Consider the following 24,696-nt stretch of genomic DNA (forward strand, 5'->3'; position numbering starts at 1 on the left):
TTGCTTTGAAGCACACATCACTAGCAAGTGTCTTAGGTATTAGGATTCGAACTCAGGACTTTGACTTCAGGCCTAGTGCTCTGAAATGATACAAGTAATTTGCAAAGTTATTTGGAAGCATGCAAATCATAGGACTAAAATATCAATACTCTTTGAATCAGGAACTTCATTATTGGAATTATTTTTGTTGGTGTTGTTTCAGGGGTATTTGAGTCTTTGTAATCCCATTTGGGGTTTTCTTGGCAAAGAAAACTGTAGTAGTCTTCCATTTTCTTCTCCAGCTCATTTTACAGATGAAAAAACTGAGGCAAACAGGATTAAGTGACTTGCCCAGAGTCACACATCTAGTATTTGAAGCCAGATTTGAACTCAGGAAGATGAGTCTCAAGCCCAGTGTTCTATCTACTGTGTCCCCTAATTGCTCTAAAAAGATGTTTAATAAACAATTAAAAATGGAAGAAGAAATCATGTCTAATTAATCTAATTTTCCTTTTTAACAATGCTTCAAAAGTGATATATTAGTGAAGTGAGGTAAATGGTTTGCAAAGTCTTTCACAACATTTTGTGCACAAGATATATGTACTAGACAATACACACTGGTGGATTTGGAAATGGTCAAACAATTACTGACTTGAGATCAACTTTAAAGGAGGTCTCTAGTGGAGAAGCCCAGGGACCCATGATTCTTTTGTATTTTTACCAATGGCTTGAATGATAGAAAAGATGACATGCTTATGAAATTTCAGATTACCTAAAATGTGAGTGAGATAGTTAATCTGTTGGATGTGAGATCTGAAATGCAAAAAATTCCAATATAGTAGACTGTTGAGCTAATTATAAAAATAATGATAGTATAGCCAATATATCTGTATAGCCTCTTCATCTCTAGGGAGATTCAAGGGACCAGAATATTTCCATAGAGCGAAAGAAGCAGAACAGAATTTGTGAGACATCTCAACAGAAATGATATGTCCCTGATCTTCCTCTCTATGACAGAGGAAACAACTGTCCTGGGTGCTTGCTGACACAGGGAGCTGTAATGTAGAATCAAATTACATGGATCTCTAACTTAACAGCTCAGTGTTGGCTTCTTCTCTTCCTCTGCTGCCCTTAAAACTTTCATATTTTCATCTGGGTGATGGAAATGGACAATGAGCTAAATGACCAGATCCTAGCACTGTAGGAAATATTAATATCCTTGAGCCAAGATGTAGATACTTCAGAGGATGCTTGTCCTGGGAAAATGTGCTTGAGTTTTATATTGTTTTCTTTATTTTAAAGACACTCCTTTCCTAGTTCTGTTTTATTTTCAATGAAAATAATAAATTTTCTTTATATTCTAACCTTTCAATTTAATCAAGATATTTCTTTTCTAGTACTGAATGGTACTTTAAAAAAATCTTTGTTCTCTGGGAGTGTACTCTCTCATTAACCCAATTTTTTTTTCATTGGATTGCAAGTACATTGTACAGAATGCTATTGATTTTTAAGGAATCATGCCTATTACACACAGCAGTATTGTTCTACTGATAATCAACACTACTTAAAGTTATGTACGATTAATAACATTTTGTTTATTTATACGTAGCACTGATTTCATTGATGCTGCTTACCTCTTCATGTGCCTATTGTTTACGGCTTCTATGTTGCTCCATAGTAACAGTGTATGTTATTGATTGCATTAGCATATTTGTTTATTGATTTGTTATTGTATGGCATATCACTTTGGGACTTCTGATTTATTGAAAACAATTTTAACTTAAGATTTGAACAAGAACAAAAGCACAGAAAAGTGATGTGAAACAATAGTTATTGAAAATACAATAGGGGTAGACCTTGAATGTAAACAACAACCACAAAAGAAAGGAAATGGGGGAAAAGGACATTTTAAAAAAATTGAAAAAAAGCTAATAAGATTTGGGGAAATGTGTGGTGATTAATATAAAATTCAAAGTGGGAAACAATTCAGTCTATTTTGTAATTTTTTTGTGGTATAAAAAACACAGATAATCATTCAAAAATTCATAGTATAGTGATTGTAGGAAACTAATCACTATTTCCCTCAATAAAGAGAAGAATTAAAAAGTAAAAGTTCTAGTGCAAAGAAAGTTTACCAGCTTATACACCAGTGATGAAACTTACTTAAGTTAGGAAAAGATGCTTTGCCTGCAGATAATATTGGGTACAGACCGACCATTTTATAGGTAAGTCACAAGCCCAAGACAGAAATATTCTCAGGAAAAGCAGAGTTTACATCTGAATCAGCCATGTAACTGAATTACTATAAGTGTGAGCAAGTATAGGACCTAGAACAAAAAAAATAATTTTTTAAAATTAAAGAGTCTACTATTGCATCTCATCTGTACAGTCTGAGGATAATAAATTCTAAAACCATGTGCAGACTATTCATCAATAATATCATCACAGGGGGCAAGTTAGGTGGCGCAGTGGATAGAGCACCAGCCCTGAATTCAGGAGGACTGGAGTTCAAATCTGATCTCAGACACTTTAACACCTCCTAGCTGTGTGACCCTGGGCAAGTCCCTTAACCCCCGCCTCAGAAAAAGAAAAAAAAAATATCATCACAGAATTCAGCACTCTGTAGGTATCACCTATGATGCCATACAGAAAAAGAAGAGTAAAATATAAATGTGTGCAGAGTACACACAAGAGAACTAAAATGGATTACCTTTCCAGGACTTTAAGATGTCCTGGATTGTTTGCTATGAAGTTGGTGGTTTTCATTATTGGACTTGCACAGAAAACAATATTAGAGACAAAAGGGAGAAGATAAAAAGAAGATAGCTTTAATCTATTCAGTTTTTACCAATTTTAGTGTAATCCGCAAATCATCTTGGTGACACAATGTTTTTCTGTGGTTTATGGAGAAATAAAATATATAGACATATTGATGTGTCTAGGTGCTCATAAGTCTTTGGAACTAGAAGAACATGGGAAAAGACTGATAGTTTAGATCACCTGGAGTTTGATGATTTGAAGCTGTCAATCAAGAAGTACCATTTTACAGAATTCCAGTTAAGTATTTGGGTCTTATAGTATCTCAAGAAGTGAGCTCTGACTCAGAGAAGACAAGATCATTCTTCAAGTGTCCATGTCCAAAGAATCTCAGAGACTTAGTTGTTTTTCTAGGATTTGGGAGGGCCATTGCTATAAATTTGTAAAGAATTATGCTGCTATTCTTAATCTAATGAGTGATTTTATTTGGTAATCCAAGACTAAAGAGAATTAGAAACAGATGGGAATTGAAGAACAGTTTGTCCTGAACTCTCTAAAGCAGGGGTTCTCAAACTACGGCCAGTGGGCCAGATGAGGCCTGCTGAGGGACGAAGACAGATGTGAGTTTTTGTTTTTACTATAGCCCGGCCCTCCAACAGTCTAAGGGACAGTGAACTGGCCCCTATTTAAAAAGTTTGAGGACCACTGCTTAAAGCCATATGGAGATCAATGAACTGAAAAACATGAGCATGAAGGTGCATGGAAATTACATCTCTGGAGTGAGAAAGACCGGAGTTCAAATCCAGCCTCAGACATTCACTCACCTGGGCAAGTCATTTAATCTCAATCACCTCCAAAAAGAAAAAGAAAAATATGAATATGATACTTATCATATGTTAGTCCCTTTCCTCCAACTCTAAAGTCAACTAGCAATTATGATAGGATTTTGCTTATCAAGAGCTTCCAATGCCAATGAAATCACGAGTTTAGTATGCTTTTTTAAAGCTCTTTTCCCCATGACACCACTTGTTCAGGTTTCAAAATACAGATTTGTATTGGTGGGAGAAAGTATTCACCAGAGTTCCTTATGCTGATAAAATCACAAGTCTTGTCCAATCAAAACAAAATACTTTCCACATAAGATTTTATATCATCTCTGTTGTCCATTTATTCTTCTTTGTCAATTTGTTGTGTAGTTTGGGGTTTAATTGTTTTAACTGCATTACATCTCCTTTTCTTGTTGTCTTTCTTGATTTCTTCTCATTTTGATCTTTATTTTAATAAAGAGATATAGCCAGAGAGCTGATTCAGGAATAACTTTCACATCAATAATAAATCTCTTTCTTGCTTTTAAAATGCAATCTATTTAATTTCTTTTTTGGTAATTTTATTTGAAACTTCTATGCCTTGTGCCTTTTTTTTTTTTTTTTTTTTGTAAAACAATTGGGATTAAGTGACTTGCCCAGGGTTACACAGCTAATAAGTATTAAGTATCTGAGGCATATTTTTTTTAAAATGATAGCTTTTTATTTACAAAACACATGTGTGGCTAATTTTTCAACAGTGACCCTTGTAAACCTTCTGTTCCAAATTTTCCCCTCTTTCCTCCCAACTCCCTCCCCAGATGGCAGATATTCCAATACATGTTAAAATATATGTTGAATCCAGTATATGTATACATGGGATGCAACTTTCTTCTTTCTTCCGAATTTCATTTATAGTGAGGATGTCAAGATTAGTATCTCTCCAGCCATATGTCTATACTGGTCATTGGACAAATAATGATACATCTAAAGTAGTAATTGTGAAGTTAAAATTTATCAACAGTCTAAAAACTGGGATTCTTAGCATCTCTGTATGTATTCCTGTCCCTCTGTCACCATGATTGTGGTGGCAGAAGGAGATGGCACTAGCCTAAGAAATAATTTGCATTTTTACTGGGAATTTCAAAAGAAACAATGGGATTAAAAGATATCAAAGAGAAAAATGTATTATAGGAAGAGAAAATGTAGTGGTCACATGAAAAAAGTAAAGGATGTTGACTGGACAACTAGAGCATTCCACTGATATTCCCTTGTGATATGGCTCTCCTGTAGCAAGCAAACCCATATGGAGACATGGACAAGAGTTGCAAATGATGGCAAGGGTCACTAGATTGTCATCAGAATTATGTAGATATGTAATCCCTGCCACAAAGGTTTCCATGGTAATGGACATATTATACTCATTCCTACAGAAAAAGATGGTGAATATGGATCAATAATGGTGAATATAGATGCATAAATTCATATTGCCCTTAAAAATGTCAATTATATGCCAACAGTTTCCTTTTGAAACCAGAAGAGGAAAGAAACGATCATATATGCTATATATTCCATAGCAGACTTCCTACCACAGTTGGGGGTGAGCTGTCATTGTGACATGCATGAAACTGTACATGCCAGTAATTCCACTACTACTTTGTGTTCTCCCCAGTTGGTTACTTACCTGGGCTTGAAAGATAAGCAGAGATGCTCACATGGGTCCTGATGATACTGTTAAGAAGTCTTATACTTACCATTAGTTTTCAGCATTCTCTTCCCTTTAAAATTCGTATGTGTGTGTATATACACACATGTATATATACTTTTCTTTGTAGATATTATATTCAGTATTATTATATTAAATTAAGTTTTATTACATTATATTATGTTTTGCTACATTCCATTATATTATGCTATATTATAATATATTGTTGTTGACTCTTTACGAACCCATTTGGGGTTTTCTTGGCAAAGATACTGGAATGGTTCACCATTTCCTTCTCCAGTTCAATTTACAGATGAGGCAAATATGATTAAGTAACTTGGCCATTATCCCACAGTTAGTAAGGGAGACCAAATTTGAATTTAGGAAGACAAGTCTTCTCTATTCTAGATCCAGGACTCTATTTACTATATCACTTAGCTGCTCCCTTATATTAATTTATATTGTTATATTATGTTGTTGTATAACATTATATAATATTGTTTTGTATTATATTCAGAGGTCTTCAGTGAGGTGGACATGAACATATTTTGATAGATAGTAAAGAACAGGGAAAGCATTCCAAACTAAAAGAATAAAATAAACAAAGATATGGAGATAAGAAAGAACAAGGAATGTTTGGAAACATGAAAATCCTGGCCTATATGGAGATGGTCTAGCCCATCTTCCTGTCTTTGAGCATAGCTGATGCAGCAGCAAATGTGTATTAATTACACCATAAACTTCCCAGAGTTGGCATTTCAAGCAGTGGATGCTGCTGCCTCTCTGACTCAGTGGACATTTACTGTAGATATTTCCAAGATCCTAATCTTAAAGTAATTTCAATTCTATTATATAACTATTAGAATAAGAAAATAATATTCTCTGGTGCCCTGATCAAAGAAATGCAAATACTTCTCTGGGTACTATTAAGTATTACTCTATTTCTCAGTCAGTAAAGAAGTATTTATTAAACACCTATAATGTGTCAGGTACTATGTGCTAAGAATTGGGGAATCTTTGCTCTTAAAGAGCTCACAGTCTAATGGACTAGGTACAAAGAAGCTACAGATAGGATAATTAGAAGACAATTATTAGTGGAAAGGCACTAGCATTGAGTCAGATCAGAAAATGCTTCCTGCAGAAGATTCCAGATGAGACTTGAAGGAAGACAGGAAAACTAGGAAGCAGAGATGAGGAGGTACACATTCCATGCTGGGGGACAACCAGTAAAAAGGGATGAAATCAGGAATTGGATTGACTTGTTTGAGAAACAGCAAGGAGCCAGTGAAACTTGGTCATAGAATATCTGGGGATGAACAAGTGATAACAAGACCAGAAAGAAAGGAGGGGGGGCTAGATCAAAGGACTTTGAAAGGCAAATAAATTTTTATATTTTATCCTAGAAATCATATAGAATCAGTAGAGTTCATTGAATGGGAATTTATTGTAAGGAACCTGAGCTTAAAGAAGATCATATTTATTGCTGAAAGGAGAATACACTAGAATGGGGAAAGACTTGGGACAGATAGACCAAGTAGGCGGCTACTGTGAGACTTCTGGCACTAGAAAAGGACCCAAACCAGGGTATTTGCAGTGTTGGAGGAGAGAACCAGGCTATGTCAGGGATGTTGTGAAGATAAAACTGACAAGCCTTGGCAATAAACTGGATAAGGGAGTGAGAGAAAGTGAGGAGCTGAGGATGATGCTGTGAAGCCTGGGTGACTACCTTCAATAATGATTTAGAAATCTGGAAGAAAGGAGGGCTTTGGAGGAATGAATATGAGTTCAACTTGGGACTTTCTGAGACTGAGAAGTCTGCAGAACATCTAAATTGATATGTCTGATAAGCTGGTAGAGGTGTAAGAGTGGAGATCAGCTGCAAGGTCAGGTCTAGGTAAGTAGAGTTGAGAATCATCAGCATAGAGATGACAATTGAATCCCATGCATCTGATGGGGGTCACCAGGAGAAATCATACAGAGAGAGAAGAGAAGAGGGCCCAGGACACAGTCCCATAGGACATCCATGGCTAGTAGAGAACATCTAGGTGAAGATGCAACAAAGGAGAAAAGGAATGGTCAGATATGTAAGAGAACCAAAATAGGGCAGTGTCACAGAAACCTAGAGAGAAGATTGGGTCCTGATGATACTGTCAAGAAGTCTTATACTAAGTTTCTGTGACACTGAAACCCAGGGAGAAGATTGCATCAAGAAAGGCATGGCTGATTTAAGGCTGCAAAGAGGTCAAGAAAATGAGCATTGAGAAAAGATCATTGGATTTGGCAGTGAAGAGATCATTAGTAACTCTGGAGAGAATAGTTTGGAATGGTAAGATCAGAAGCTTGATTGTGGAGAATTAAGAAAAGTGAGAGGAAAGGAAATGGAGACATTGATTATTAGAAGGCCTTCTCAAGAACACTAGCTACAAAAGAGAGGCTAGATATTGGACAATGGTTAGTATGGATAGATGGATTAAGCAAGAGTTTTTTGAGAATTTTGAAGTGTATAGCCTATGATAAGTATATTAATAAATACACTTGGCTATCACTTTTAAAATAACATCTTAAAGTTGTAGCTACTTTTGAATTTAAAATTTAAGATATTTTATAGTCCCTTATTGTTTTTAAATGCATTGCTATATTATTTTTTATAAAACTTCCATTTATAAATCTCTCTTCCTATCCAAAGAGCCATCTTTTACAACAAAGAGAAAAAAAACTATAGTTTAGCAAAAGCCTTGTACAAGCCAACAGAATATGACAGTATATCGATGTTCTACACCCATATTTCTCCACTTCTGCAAGGAAGTGTATAGGTGGTCTTTTTCATCTCTTCTCAAGTCTTATGGTCCTGAGTCAAATTAGAATGGTTTATATAAGATCTCTGGATTCAAAATCTACTAATCCATCATACCCTTCAGATTGCCTACTTCTTTAGATTATGATTTAAACTGAGATTTTCAAGATATATTTAAATTGAAAGATGAAAAGCATCTTTTTCAGCTGACACAGTTTTATATCACAGATTGCCAATTTCTCCTGGGAATATCTTTAAATGATTTATATGAAAAATATTATCTGAAAAGCAAAACAGGAATTAAATAAATGGAAAAAATTTTAATGAGCCCTTTCAAAACATTGTAAAATATTTTTTAAATTAACTTAATAAAAATCAAGATTACTTTAATAAATCTAAGTTATATTTTAATACAAACCTATTGTTATAACATAAAGTATTATCTATTGTTTGAAAAAAGCCAGAGATGACACATCTATTAAGATTATGAATTATATATAAAGCTAAGCGTGACCACTACTACATTGAAAAAAAACAAATAATTCAAAAATATGTTGACAGCAAAGAATGGCAGACTTAAAGCTAACAAGATGAAATTTAGAAGAGATAAGTTTAGTTTTCCAATTGGATTAAAAAATTTAACTGTATGAAAAAATTTAAGTATGAAATAGATATAATTAGCTGATTTATAGTTTTAAAAGAGACTTAAGAGCTCAATAAGCCAGAAATATGGCATGAAACCCAAATTAACATGACTTACAACTATATTAATATAAGGATGTAATCTCCAGAGTGGGGACACTATCCTGGTTATCTGGAATATTAGATCTGGTTCAGGGTAATGGCTGGGTTTTTTGTAAAGACATCTAATAAATTGTAGCCTGTCCAGAAGAGGGCAGTTAGGATGGGGAGGATGGGTAGTTTGAAACCATACCAAAAAGTACTAGGAAAAAGAACTAGGAATGCTTAGTTTGGAGAAGCAAAAACTCAAGATCTACATCTTGACGCACAGAAGAGACGCCTGCATTCCTGAGCCTTTAAAATGGTACATGGTAAATATTTTAAAATGTTGAACTGAATTCTATTTGGCTTCAAAACATAGAATTGAGAGCAAAGGTAGAAGCTATAGAAGGGATTTCATAAAGAAATTACACATGTTCTAAAATGGAATAAATTTCATTGAAAGATGACATTTATCCACAATACTAGAGGTTTTCTAGTAGTCAGGGAGTGTGGGAATATTGTAGAGAATATTCATGATGTGAATAAGGATTGAATCTGAAATCTTTTCCATCTCTTAAGTTTGTGATTAAGTAGATTTTTTTTTAAAAGAAAGAAAGTAATAGTAACTCCCATTAAAATTCCATTTTGATTTTTTACTGTGGTATGGAGATGATGATCTGCTTTTCAAAGGTTATTCCAGATGCTGTAAAGTTTTATATCAAGCTGGATTTATGGTTTGAACTTGGCAAAGGTCTGGAATTTGACGCAGGCTAGAAGAGATGTTATTATCCACAAAAGGCTGACCATTAGGTAAAATTTTCCAGTAATAGAAAATTAGGAACAACATTCAGGCAAGAAAAGGTTGTGATCAGCACTGGTACAAATAATCATACTGATTAAATCAAGAGGTCTTTCCCATACTGAATAACTACTTTAGATGATACATTTGAACTATTTGCAACAACTTTTTTTTTTTTTTTGGGGGGGGGAGTACATTAGCAGATTTGTATGGATTCTTCAGCATGCGGAATTCAGAGTCTCTCTCTGGCTTATTGAAAATCAGGAATAAGTGAAAGCAGTAGGAGCTGAAAGGATAAATACTATTCTATCTGTATTCATGACTTCTATTCTAACTGTACCTAATAGAATCTGAGTCTCTGAGCCTCCTTTTCTCCACTGCCACATTTTATTGTTCCTGATCTGCTAATTGCCTGCTCTTTTATTTTGCTTTTCACTAATCTACTAATCCCTTTGCTGTACTACCTCTCATCAAACTCCATCTTTTCTCTCATTTGATTGCTTCTTGCCTCTACCCAGCTTCCTTAAATCTGCAGGCACCTGAAACTTTTGCAAATATAGTACAAGTGGAAAGGCCAAATGCTGAATCTAAACAACAGTCTCACTGATCCACAGATATGAATTTGACACTGTATCTGTTCTATAGGATTTTTTGCTTAATAAATTTTGGGTGGGAAAAGGGACTTTAACTCCATCAAGTTGGACATGCAATCATTCACAACATCCCCACCAAAGACAAGTATTAGGTGCTCTGATAGTTACACTGTATTGATATACAGTGTCTGCAGACTTAGTGTCTGCAGATACTAATAGGCTAGAATCTGACTAATCCACTGCAGTTCCAAACTCCTGAGCTGAAGAGATTTGCCAGCCTCAGCCTCCCCGAAGCAGAAACCACCATACCTACACTTAAAATTATTTAAATATAGTAAGAATAGCACCTTTTCTATGAATTCTTCCAAAGCATGGAAATGGCTTTGTATTACAGAACTCTACATCAAAATAGCATTTTTAACACATACTTTTTCTTCCTGATCATTAGTAGTGACTTGAAATTTACCATTCTTAATAATTTGTAAAATATTAACACGAGGGGAAGCTACCTACTTTTTTGCATTGTTTACTTCTTCTTGATGATGTTGTGATAGCTCTTTCCAAAATGTGATCATCAAGATTCTCTAAATCATAGGAAACATAATAAAAATTTAGATAAGAATGTGAAAACTATGAAAGGAATGAACATTTATTACCAAATCCAATTTTCTCACAACTTAAAAAATTAGCTTGTAATTATTATTATTTTTAAAATTATCAATGTTCTAGATTACTGAGTTATGAGAATAGTTTATTTTTTGCATTGATAGTCATCGAGGAACAAGTACAAACCTACCAGTGCCTGCTAGTGGGAAGAATTACCAAAGGCCCATTACTGTTCTCTCTTGGGTACTATACCAAATTGATTGTCTATACAGCTTCTCTTTATAGGAAGAGGATTACTCAATCAAAGGTCATTGACTAACAAGGTTGCTTTTTGCAAAAAATGGAAATTTGGAGGTCTCATTATCTGGTTATCACAAAAAGTTGTTACAGGGGCTATCATAGTACCCTGAGGTATCTTATGAATAATAATAGTTAACATTTATATAGCATTCTGTGATTTCCAAAAAAATGCCTGGATTCTGACAAAACACCAAACCCTTTGCCATCATAGGACAACTTAAGTATTTCATATGAATTACACTCTTTAGAGGTAGGAAGGACAATCATATGTTACATGTACTTTGCAGATGTATTAGGGAATCTTCTAGTACCCAGTGTCATTTCCTGAGAAAGAAAAGAATAGCAGACCTTTAGGTGGCTCAAAGCATTCTCATCACTTGCTGGTAGAGAATTATGTCATATCCTCTCTTCCAATATATTTATCTCTTATTGCTGCTAATCTTGATTGCTTTGAATGGTATGCTTTGGGGCCCAGAAATTCTGGAGCTTCTGAAGGGATGTGCCATTACAAGTAAACATTTAGCAATTCCAAAGGGTATCCTTAATCCACAAATTCCAAAGGACTATTTAGAAGCTATTGTTTGGGACAGTGAGGCCACATGTATGAGAGCCAAAATGAAAATCCATTTGGTTCTCTTAAGTACCTTTTATCAGATATGTAATCTTGAGGGATTCTGAAATTTGCCTGTAGTAGATTTTGACCTTAGGAAGCAAATACCAATTTTGGTATGGTCATATATGGATGATATATATATATATATATATATATATATATATATATATATATATATATATATATATATATATATATATATATAATTTACAAGTAAATTAAAATTTTCCAGATATCTGTATGCTGCCCAATAGTAACAGTCACATTAATTCTCCTTTGTAGGACCAAGTCCTTGAACAACAAATGGTCCTTGGCTTTCATGACCTGTTGGAGGACTTAAGTGAAAATCGTGTTCCCCCCAATTGTTATTTAAGGGCTCACTTTGTATAATTATTTTAAGATACATACTGAAATGCTTTAGACAAATACATTAAAATAAGAATTTTTAAGTTAAATGAATTTTGGATTAACCATAGTACCTTTATCTCCCACACATTCCAGATCCTTATTTAGTTCTTCGCTTTTCTTCTTAGCCTTATGTTGTGTTATTAATTCTTGTAGTTTATCCTCATAAACCTGTCTTGTAGAAGCTGAGAAAGTTAAAAAAAAGTTTAAATTATCCCATATCAACTTACTATCTCACTGTTCAGTGCAGTTCTTTCAAATCTTTTCATCTCTTCTCACACCTCCCATGATTTCCCCTTTTGGTCACACTTGAGAACCTTGCCTTCTTTTATCATAGAAAAAATAAAGGCCATGAGTTCCCTCTTCACTTCTCTTTCTCATTTCCCAGCACCCAACTGCCTTCTGCCACTGTATCATCTCACTCATGTCTCATGCCATGATCCTTTATTCCTTACTTTTTCAGTTCATCCCATTCCATCCCACCTCTTCTAACAGATTGTCCCTTGTGTCATCCCTACTCACTTATTTTCAATTTCTTCCTATCTACTGTATGTCTACATTCTCTATTGCCTACAAATATGTCCTAGTCCCCCTCTACCCTGAAAAAACCCTCCCTTCCTCATCCAATCCTACTATTGTTTTCAAATCTATTTTTGCCTTTTAGATATACTCAAAAAGACCACGCAGTAAGTTTCTCTTCTTTCTTTCCTCTCATGCCCTTACAATATGGTTTCTAACCTTATCATTTCATTGAAACTAATCTCTCCAAAATTTCCTCATGATTTCTTAGTTGCCAAATCCTTTAGTTTTTTTCTTAATCCTCATTATTCTTGACCACTTTGCAGCTTTTGACAATTGAGCACTATCTTATTCTTGATACTTAGCTCCAGGTTTTGGGGATATCACTCTTTCCTGGCACTCTTCCTACCTATCTAACCATTCCTTTTTTCCTTTGCTGGATCCTCTTCCAGATCATGCCCTTTAACAATGCAGGATTCTGTCTTGGGCCTTCATCTCTTCTTCCTCTATACTACTTCACTTGATGAACTCAGTTCCCATGGATTTAATCACCATCTCTATACTGACGATTCTCAAATCTACCTATCCTGCTCCAGTGTCTCTCTTGACTGCTAATCTTATATTTCTAAATGCCCTTCAGGCAACTTGAACTGGATATCTAGTAGATATCAAAACTAAACATGTCCAAAAGAGATCTCCTTATCTTTCCCTCTAAATCTTGCCCATCTCCTATCTTCCCTATTAAATGGTAATAGCATTCTCCTAACCCTTTAGGCTCCCAACCCAGAAATCATCCTTGACTTTTTATTGTCTTTCACCAACCTCCCAATATCCAAAGTATTAACAAGGTCAACATACTTATACCTTTGCAAAAATCTCTCATATACTCAACCCTGTTCTCTCCTCTGGTATTGCCAACAACTTTATCACCTTATTCTTGGATTATACTGCAAAAATCTGTTGGTTAGTCTGTCTGCTTCAAGTTTCTGCCCACTCTGATCCATCTCCATTCAGTTACTAAAATGATTTTCTTAAAGGACAAGTCCAATCAAGTCACCTCTCTACTCAATAAACCCCAGTAACTCCCTATTGTCTACAAGAGCAAATACAAAACGTTCTGGTATTCAAAGCCCTTCATAACCTAGCCTCTCCTAAATTTATAGTCTTCTTACACTTTACTCTCCAACAAATCAAGTGACACTGGCCTCCTGGCTATTCCACTCACTTCATTTCTTGCTTCCAAGTATTTCTCTGGCTGTCCTCAATGCCTGGAATGCTCTCTCTCCTTTGCTCAGACTACTGACTTGCCTGTCTTTCTTTAAGTTCTGATTAAAATTCCACCTGCTACAGGAAGCCTTCCCTACTTCCTCTTAATTCTAGTGCCTTCCCTCTGTTTATTATTTCCTATTTATACTGCATATAGTTTGCTTTGTATTTATTTAAATATTGTCTCCCTCATTAGATTATTTTCCTTTTTCTGTATCTCCAAAGTTTAGCACATAGTAGGCACTAAATAAATGTTGATTTAGTGAAATTATTAAAATAAGTTTTACTGTCTAATAAAATTATATTATATAATGAACTTCTGATTCAATTTGTGACCCCACAACTATATAACTCCTGTATATTGATTCTATTATTGATGAAGAAATTTAATCTCCCTCTTTGATATGAAAATTTTCACTAGCCCCTAATTTCTGTTTTTGTTTGTTGTATGCATACGTATTATGGGCCCTGGATTATATCCGTGGTTGATAAGCTGTTGCTGCAATTCATTGTCTGTCAGACATTTAATATCCACCATGCCAATGGAAACTTGGCTTGCTCCTTTAGTCATGGAACCTTTGAAATAATAAAACATTCAATCAATTAAGAAAGTCTTACAAATAAGTACCAAAAAATTATCAGTCCATAAGAATGTATGTTAGTCTGCCTCTCCTATTCTGGCAAGAATATAAGCCAGTGAATGAAGTCTTTCTTTCTGCCTTATTATAAAGAATTACTATTCACCATGAGGGAGTGGCCAATGACTATTACAAAGGTATACTAAAATCTTTATCTTTGCTCCCTCTTTTACAAAACCTAGCAGTTGTAAATTAGAAAGAACTTGAAGTGACATCCTTCCCATTATTATCTTATTCAATGAATTCTAATTTTTCCCAACAAATTGGTATGAGAACTGCCTGCAAACCTCGAGTAGATTCTAGCTTTGAAAAGAGAGATAAGAAACTAATTAAATATGAAAGAGAAAGAAATTTCAGTTAGTTGAATGAAAGTTATTTATTTCTGACCTTCTAAAGAAAATACAGGACAGTAAGTTATTCTGAACAGTAGTGTTTTTCACACTTATAATTTACCTCTGAATATAATGAGATGGTAGCTTTTAATTAACCGCTAGCAGACTTTGTAATTGTTGAATTGGCATTTGAATGAAGTTGGTTATTCATTTTCTGGCAGAGAAATTGATTTATATAGATTTATATAAGTCATGATTCAGTATTCCAAACTCCTCAGTCTTAGGTTCAATCAGTTTTATTGAGATAATCCCTTCATCAGAGAACTAAAATCTCTACCCATTTAACAAAAACCTGAAGAAAAAAAAAGGCAAAACCCATTAGCAATATAATTTTTTAAAAGAAAGAAGAAAGAAAATCCACCTTGAGTTAATTTATTGTAGGCATCCACTCACTTCTTTTTATCAGATTACAAAGCATTTTAACATTAAAGTGAAAATCACTGCAAGACAATGATGCACCATAAGAGGATTTGCCTTCATAAGTATTCAATCATTATCCAACTAGGAGGAACATAGTACATTAAAAAGAATTTTAAAAATCTTATGAGCTATTTTGCATAATGAGCCAATACTTCAGGAACAGCAAGTTTATCACTTTTCTTTTTTGAAGTCAGGTGGTTTGTTGGTGATTTTTTTAAACTTTATTGTTTGTTTTTATTATTTAGACTTTAGAAAATGAAGAAAATGTTAATTCTTCAATTTATTTTTAAAATTTTATTTTAAAAATATATTATTTTTCCAATTACATGAAAAGATGATTTTCAATGTTCATTTTTATAAGATTTTGAGCTCCAAATTTTTTTCTTCTTCCCTCCCTAACTTCCTCTTTTCCATACTAGCAAGCAATATGATATATGTTATACATGTGCATTCATTTTTAACACTATATTTACCATATTTTCACATGAGTCATATTGGGAAAGAAAAATCTGAACAAAAAGGAAAAGTTGTGAAAAAGAAACAAAGCAAAAGGGAAAAAAAGGTCAAAATAATATTTCAAAACATATTCACTCTCCATATTTCATTCTCTGGATGCAGATAGCATTTTCTATCCAAAGTTAATTGGAATTGCCTTGGATTCTAAATCTTCCATTGTTGTTGCTGTATACAATGTTTTCCTGGTTCTGCTCATTTCATTCAGCATCAATTCATGTAAGTCTTTCCAGGTTTTTCTGAAATCAGCCTGTCATTATTTCTTATACAAGTAATGTTCCATTACATTCATATACCATAACTTATTCAGCCATTCCCCAACTGATAGGCATCCATTCAATTTCTAATTCTTTGTCATTACAAAAAGAGCTGCTATAAACATTTTTGCAATTGTGGGTCCTTTTCACTCTTTATGATTTCTCTGGGATATTGGGTGCCCACTAGGGACACCACTGGATCAAAGGGTATGCACAGTTTGACAGCTGTTTGGGAACAGCTCCACACTGATCTTTAGAATGGCTGGATCAGTTCACAACTTCATGTTAGTTTTTTTTTTTTTTAAACCTCACTTCAATGTTATTATCATTGAAAAGCAGCATGGAGCTATAGAACAAATTGGCCTTGGAGCCTGTAAGATGTAAATTCAAGTCTCCTTTCTGGATATTTAATCTTGAACAAGTCATTTAATTTCTTAGTGATCCAAACAATTATCTGAGACTCTTGGGGTGCAAGGGAGGTACCAAACAACACTAGAAAAAAGCTTTTGTCACTGGGAGTTCCTTGGATCAGTGACATCCCAAATCCAGACTTCTTATTCCCTGTAGAATATAAAGCTATTGGGCATAACAATTGTTTTATTTTTGCTTCTGAATCTTCTCAGGCTAACACATGCTTTTCATATGGCAAAAGTTTAAAAATACATTTGATCACTGTTCATTGTTAAGGCAATCTAGGAGAGTTACTGGACTTGGAATCAGAAAGGCCTGCTTTGAAGTTCTGGGATCTAATCCTCTCTGAGCTGGAGATCTTGGTGATCCAAGAGCAAGTCACTTAAAAAAACTTTCTGAGCCTAGGTTATTCAAAGAGTGTAAGTAACATAAGATGCAACTGGTAATCAATCAATGGCTGGAGTTCTCATGAGAAAGAAATCACTGACCTTTGAGTTCCTGATATGTATTATTGTTGAATTATGTCAATGAACCTGTGCTTAACTTGTACTGTAGAGAAGCTAAATCAAATGCTCTGACTTATGGATCAAAGGATCTCAACTGAGACCTGGCACCACTGTCCCAGCATGATTTTTGCAAATCCAAACATTTCTGAGCCTAAGATTCCTCAACTACAGAATGGACAAAATGATACTTGTACCACCCCAGTTGTTAGAAAAGAATGGGTAAAATGTCCACTATTATTAACTGTGAGCTATTACCAATCATGGAGATGCTCTGAAGAAAAAGTAAAACAGGATACTAAAGAATCAGTTTATATAAAATAAGCTCAAGCATGACTTGGGACATTTATTTTTGCAAAGCAATTTCTGATATTTTACCTGTTCCCCCAAAACAGACTCTAAAAGAAATTTAAAGCAACACTTGATAATTGCCTAGAGGAAATAATGAAACACATAAGGAAATATTAAAATGGAATTCAATTGTATGATTAATCCACTTACCCCTTCATAACGCCTAAAAGGCACCAAAGCTATGTGACTTTTTGCCTTGGGTTTCTACTAGCAACCATGTCTTCTGTCTATTTAGACACTATGATAGTCATAATACTGACAGTATGACATCAGTAACCTCCATAGCAACAGATTGATATGAAAATAAGTTTATAATTTCATTTCAAGTTCCAACTGAAGGAGAAATTAATTTCTTAGAATAATGTAGGCAAACAAAGAGGCAAAAAAAAAACCCCACAGAGAAATCATCATCCCTTATCAATCAATCACTCAAACATTTAATTGTCTAAATAAGTATAGCTACTGTATGTATTAGAGTCTGGGGATACAAAGACAAAAATGAAATAGCCCTTGCCCTCAAGAAGCTTACATTCTCTCATGGGAAACAAACAAAATTCCCAGGTGCATACATATATAAACAATAAATATGACTTGTAGAAAATAAGGAAACATTACCTAACTGAAATGGATAAAAAAATACAGAAGAAAGAAATGATCAAAAAAGCCTAAAGGGCTGGAGAATCAATAAGGGATTCTAGTGGATGAGTAATTTGGTTATGTGGTATAGAAATAGAAGAAGGAAGAAAAGGAAAACATTTTAAACATAAGCACTCACACTAGTATGAGAATTAGCCAACATGATATTTTAACGGGACTGGCCAAGAACAGACTAGTGCAGGAATCAGATTTGCCAAATTCCCCCCAATGGATTCGAGATTGGCAAAGTCTATAGAGTGGTCATCACTCATTGGCTGCTCTCTGATTACAATGGAATAAAACTGAGGAAAATATTTTGCATTAGTACAATGAAAAACAAGTAAACATAAACAGCACAGTAGTTGAAGTACAGGAATGCTTATCAGGAAGACTCAGACTAAAATCTTATCTCAAATGCTTACCAGCTCTGTAATGCTGAACAAATAACTAAACACAAAGGCTACTTTGAGGAACAATGAAATAATATAGGTAAAGAGTTCTGCAAATATTAAAACATTCTTTGTCAGCTATACCTGGCAGTGAAAAGAGCATTGGGCTTGGAGTTAGAAAGATGTGAATTCAAATGTGATTTGAAGTTACTTAATCTTTGTTTGCCTCAGTTTCCTCAACTATAATACAGGGATAATAATAGCACCTACCTCACAGTGTTGTTAGGATCAAATGAGATTTTTGTGAAAAGTGTTTAGCACAGTGCTAAACATAAGAAGGTGCTATTTAAATGCTATTTCTCTTTCCTTTATTATAATGCTTTAAGATTGGTAATAAAGATATTATTATTTATTATTAATTAGTACCATTTTAGGAATGAGAAAACTGAGGTTCAATAGTGTTAAGTACCATGCCATTGCTTAATTGTCAGAGACAGTATTCAAATTCAATTGTTTCTGATCAGAAATTTACATCTACAATCTCTCAGCCATATCCCTACAGACAGGTAGGATTGGTTTTACTGTACCAACTAGTTAAAAAACAAACAAGCAAGCAAATGATCAGGACCATTAGACAAGTCTTTTCTAAGAAAAACTGCTGAACCAAAAATAAATCACAAGGCAAAAAACAAAAACAGAAACAAAGAAATACAAAATCAAAACACCTCCAAAAAACAAAAAATCCAGCATGAGGGGAAAAAAAAAAGAAAGTACAGATCAAATAAATACAAATATAAATGTTAGTAGAGTGGCAAGAAATTATTTAATTATGTTTTCCACTGATCCACTCCAGGCTAGAGTCTATACTATTTTTATAGATATCCTCCTCTACTTGAATTTTCACCACCTCATTTGGTCATTTATTATTACATAGAGACCAAAAGAACTAATATTCTTCAGTTCTTCATCACGATGTTCACAGGGTGATTCCAACCATAATTTCAGGGATATGGCTAAGGATGTTTCTAAATAAAATGGTTGTTTACAAACAAATTCTTTGTGTGAACACTTAATAACAGTCAAACATTGATTTTCACCAGACAAAGACTTACAAAATTATCGCATTTGTTTCAATAAAAGCAAATAAATGATAGGTTTGAGCTATTAGGATGCATGAGCAATTTGTTTACATTTCCAAGCAGTGCTCCTAACAAAAAGCTACTTGCCAGGTGGAAATGCTTTCATTAAATACTTGGGCTGTTGAGATGATTCAAACATTTTCAAGATATTTTCTTGGCAAAAATATGTAGTTTGACACATCAAGCAAGAATATAAAGGGCTAAACAGATTATTTTACCTAAAAGAATATCTCCTGGGCATTCCTGGACTGAGAAGGCATGTGTTATATACTGATCTCCAGGTCTATGATTCTAAGATATTTCACAGGAAGATTTTGTATTGATGGTGCTGAATTATCTGGATTTCCTCTCTATTTTCTCCATATTCACCATGTAAATTGCTTCTTCCACTTATGTTTGACTGTGTCTACATGGGCCGTAGGTTGCTTTTTATTTTTCCCAAGGCTCATAGAGGTGTTTTACTCACATTATTCACTGGAAAGTGGTATTTCAATTGCCAATCTACTAAGAATTCAACATGATAAGGTATCCAAACACAGAAAGCATCCTCCTTTCATTAAAATGTAGATAAAAATTTTCCTCCCTTAATGCCAAGCGCTGTTATTAAACCTAAATAACAGAAACAGTAAAAGCCAGATGTCACTTCAGTTATAGGTTTGATACCGCACAATTTCTAATACTAAACTTTAATCTGCAGTTATTTACTTACCCAGTCCTTTGGAAGAATGCACAATTTAAATGTAAATGCAATTTACATAGGGGAGGCAACAGTAGAGATTCAGTTTCAACTGCCAATAACCATCTGCAAAGGGAAATCAACTGAACCAAAAATCAGCAGCTGTCAGGCTGAATTCCTTGCATCAATCACTATTTCCAAAGAACTTCCCCCTTACTATGAACTCACAACTACCACCTGCCTCAGAGTTGAAATCTGAGGCAAAGGAAAGAGGAGAATTGAAGTAATTAACTAGATAATTCGGGCCAAATGAAAATAAGCCATTAAAAAAACGGTTTGTCTGAATTATCTAAAATTGTTGTCTACATCATTTGAACTAGTTAACCAATTTTCCTCTTTCTTCTGCTAGCAACAGGCAAAGTATGTGCAATATAGTATTCTTACCCTTTATGTCTGTTCTATGAATAATCATTTATGTAAGAACTAGGTTGAATTTAGTCTCATATAATATTAGCATTCAATTATTATTCACCAGTTAGTACATACAGCTCTTGATTATACATACTACTTAAGGGAAGTAGCAAGGTGGACAAACCAAAATTCACTTATATTTGGCTTTGAAATTCATTACATTCTCCCTTTTGTGAAAAATATGCCCTCCTAATTATGTTTTGTTTGGGTCAATATTGAAATGAGTTCATATGCTTTGAGCTCACACCAGCTGGGCAGTGAAGGGAAGCAGCTCAGGCTCAGGCTAGGCAAGAAGAAGAAGCCAGTCCAGCATTAAAAATTCACCATGGATAATCCACAAAGGAGATAATCTGGATTCAGATAATTTAGAATTGACTGTATAATTAATTAGTCAAATCCTAGAGGGGGATAAAATAAATACTGTTCAGTTCTTATGCAGAGTCATAAAATATTATCAACTCAATTCTCTGGGTTTCATTGTAATATTATGAAAAACCAGCGGTACCTGATCCAAGCCCTCTGGCCCCATCATATTCTATTACAATCTCAAGAGATTTTGTAGTGATATTGTTCATTTTTTCACTTAGTCCATTTTCATGACCCCATTTGGAGTTTGTTTTTTTGACAAAGATACTGTAATGGTTTGCCATTTCCTTCTCCAGAACATTTTACAGATGAGGAAACTGAGGCAAACAGGGTTAAGTAAATTGTGCAAGATCATACAAATAGTAAGTATCTGAGGCCAGAATTGAACTCAGCAGGATGACTTCTTGATATTAGGCTTGGTACTTTATCCACTGAACCCCCTAATTTAGTTTATTGGCCACTATACCGCAAAGTTTAACAAGACACGGATCTTTTCTTTCCTTAATTCAACAAAGATTGAGCCCCTACTCTGTGCAAAAGATATGACGATGTATGAGACATAGTTTCTGCCCTTAACTTACATCTACTTGGGGAAATGACACAAAATTAAATAACAACTACTGGTACAAACCAAACTGAAAGGCGTTTTGCTCAGGAACGTTGCATAGAAAAGGGAAGCTAATCCAGATAAAACTACAACTTTCAGGAATGATTGTTATGCTGTAGACCAGAGGGAGTCAGTGAAGGTTTCTGAGCAAAGCGCATTTTTAGGAGGATAAATCTGGCAAGTGACCTGAAAGATGATCTGGGGATAGAGTAGAGGCTGGGAGACCATTACTGCAACAGATATGAGGCTGCAAAGCCTGGAGCAAGAAAGCTGGACAATAATTCCTGCAAGGGACCTTAAAGGTTCTCTCCTTCAACCCTCTCATTTTACAGGTAAAGAAACTAATATCCCAGTGAGATGAAATGATTCATTTTAGCGTCACATAAGGGGGTCATCCTAAAAGCTGAATTGGAAACCAGATCCCTTCTGGCAACCACTGCTCATTCTACTTTACCATGTGGTCATCAGAATGGCAAGGAAACTATGGATTTAGAATAGAATCTCGTCCAAGAGAGTATGATATCTACTTTGACACATTTCTTCTCATGAAGTGATGTCTTTCTAAAAATCAGCATCTTAATGCTCCCTCTCCTTCCTAGATGGAGTTCATGATGCACTAAATGTTAAACACACATCTGTTGCTAGAGAAGACAAAATAAATATTGGTTGTAAAATTCATTGACTTGTTTGGTTCCTATATCACCTTTCCTTTCAAGTTTAGGTATTTGTAATAATAAAAATGCTGCTGCTGCTAATAGATAATATATAGCACCTACTATGGTGCTAAAAACACTTTACAAATATTATCTTATTAGCTCAAAGCCTTTGTTCTGGGCTATCCTCATGATTATTTTTGAAAATTAACATATGGCTTTCTTATTGCTGCCACAAAAGTCAGTACTTTTTGGTCCCAGATGAACAGTTTTACAATAGTATGTTCCTATGTTATTATCTATTTTTTGGACTTTTATTGGAGGTGATAAGTTATCGATGCATGGATAACTAGAAAAGAGGATTAGCTAGTCATGTATTGAGAATTAAAGGCAATAGATGGGTAGACTGAGCACTTCAGTGGTACTCTCTAGACATTAAAAAAATAAGGCTTCCAATAAACTGGGCATATTCTCTGGGAATCTCCAGAAAAACCTGGAGATGAATTGGCATAGAACAAGGAGCAGGGGATGTAGCAGGAGGGGAATAAGTATTTATTAAGTATTCCGTGTCTTTTTAGAGGTAGAGAGTACTAACACCATTAAGATGGCAGATACCATTATGGGAAGGCAAACAAACAACAAGAAAACAAGGTATCTCCAACCAGTTAGTTAGGACTAAACATTCGATTTGGAAGAGATTGTGGAATCAGAGATTTAGAATTGGAAGAACTTCAGAAACCATTTAAGTCACTGCCTTCATTTTATAGAAGAACCACCTGCGGCCCAGGAAAGGGTCTGAAATGATTTTGCCCATGTTCACAAATTGTTGTTCATCCTTCCTTTTCAAAGAATAAATTATAAGGTGATCTCTTGACTTGCCGAGTCCATAGTCACAGCAGTGTCACATGGGATCTGAACCCTTTTCCTCTTTTAGGATTCTCAGTAGGAAATCATAAAAAGGCTGAATTGAGCAAACACCTGTTTGCCTCTGTTTTCTCATCTGTAAAACAGGAATAGTTTTACCTACTTCCCAGGGTAGTTATGAGGATCAAAGGCGAGAATAATTACAAAGTGCCTAATACAGAGCCTGGCACATAGTAAGTGTTATTATTTTTATTGAGCAAAACGTCTAAATAAAAAAAATGCTGTAATTTGGGCACAATGGTGCTAGATACAATTTTAGAGCGTGCCATTTTTTTTCTCCCAACTTCTTAAGATACTTATAGAGGTAATGCAATTCCATTGCAACAAGACGGATGGAGTTAGAAATTTTAAACTATGCAGGATCTGTGATTTCAACAGGTGTAGCATATAATATTGTTCACGAGAATAGTTGCGATGGGGAGTTTGTCGCACCAACCTTTTTGAAAACTTGCAGGGGTTCTCAAACTATGCCCTCGGGCCAGATGCAGCCACAGAGGATGTTTATGCGGCCGCGGGGTTATGGCATGGGCTGAGGGGCGGAGACAGAGTGTGACTTCTTGTTTTTATGATAGTCCGGCCTCCCACAGTCTGAGGGACAGGGAACTGGCCTCTATTTAAAAAGTTTAAAGCATGATTTGGTTGAGGGCAGAAGGATGGAATAAAATCTTTCCTGAAGATGTCCCACTTACCCCAGCCACCTTTTATCATAGGATAGAGCATCCTTTGGGGTCAGAGGATCTGAGTTCAAATTCTGCCTAGGGAATCTCGGCAAATCATTTAAATCCTCTAGGATTTGTTTCCTTTCCTGTAAGATGAAAAGTCATACTTAATAGCTTCTGAGGTACTCAGTTCTAAATCTATGATCCTGTTTGTGGATACATATTAAAAACAGTATTTTCTTCCACCTAAAACCTGTTCCAGATTTTTCCCTTTAGGAAGAACAAAAGCAGCGTTTTCCTTTGAAATGGAATTAAGAGGGATAATCAAAACCAACCTTTGTCTCGGGAGGATTATTGCTTTCTCACTGAACCACCTGGGGATAGCAGCCTCCTCTTTTGAAAATTCTAGGCTCCATCACTGGAAAGTGGGTTAAGGAGAAGTGATACCAGTTTAACTATTTTGAAATGTTAACCTGCCCCTGTACTTTAGTATGCTACACTTCTTGATAAAGAATCCTATAAGTGTTTCCTAAAAGGTAGAGCCCCGTCTGCAGGCCTGGAGAACTGTGCCCATCTGGACAGTCTACAAGCTAAAAGCGTCTAGCTGCTCAGTCGTGCCAGCTCTTCGCGCCCTGTTTGGAGGTTTTTTTTGGCAGAAACATTGGAATGGTTCATTTCATTTCTAGCTCATATCACATATGAGGAAACTGAGGCAAACAGGGTAATTACTCAGGGTCACACAGCCATTTTCTGAAATTATCTTCTTTGTCTCCAGGCCTGGTAATCTAACCAGAAGACAGATGCTAAATTAATTAATTAATTTTAATTC

The 24,696-nt window shown here is 35.0% G+C and overlaps 1 protein-coding gene across 6 annotated transcripts in view; it reads right to left on the bottom strand.

Annotated features, from left to right (window-relative positions):
* The window catches only part of LEMD1 (LEM domain containing 1), a 65,682-nt gene extending 41,070 nt beyond the window's left edge, over nt 1–24,612 (bottom strand). For 3 of the 6 annotated variants that reach the window (XR_012489073.1, XM_074308954.1, XM_074308952.1), the window contains exons 1-5: nt 17,498–24,612; nt 14,954–15,184; nt 14,319–14,438; nt 12,152–12,262; nt 10,667–10,737 (exon numbers count right to left, since the gene is read on the bottom strand). Coding sequence is in view for 5 of the 6 variants with exons in the window: in XM_074308954.1 (XP_074165055.1) it covers nt 10,667–10,737; nt 12,152–12,262; nt 14,319–14,433 (297 nt within the window). In the remaining variant the exon portion in view is untranslated. The remainder of the gene's footprint in view (nt 1–10,666; nt 10,738–12,151; nt 12,263–14,318; nt 14,439–14,953; nt 15,185–17,497) is intronic. The other 3 variants (XM_074308955.1, XM_074308950.1, XM_074308951.1) reach the window with 2 other exon arrangements.
* Between the last annotated feature and the right edge of the window lie 84 nt (nt 24,613–24,696).

The sequence above is a fragment of the Sminthopsis crassicaudata genome, chromosome 4 (assembly GCF_048593235.1).
Source record: "Sminthopsis crassicaudata isolate SCR6 chromosome 4, ASM4859323v1, whole genome shotgun sequence".
NCBI lineage: Eukaryota > Metazoa > Chordata > Mammalia > Dasyuromorphia > Dasyuridae > Sminthopsis > Sminthopsis crassicaudata.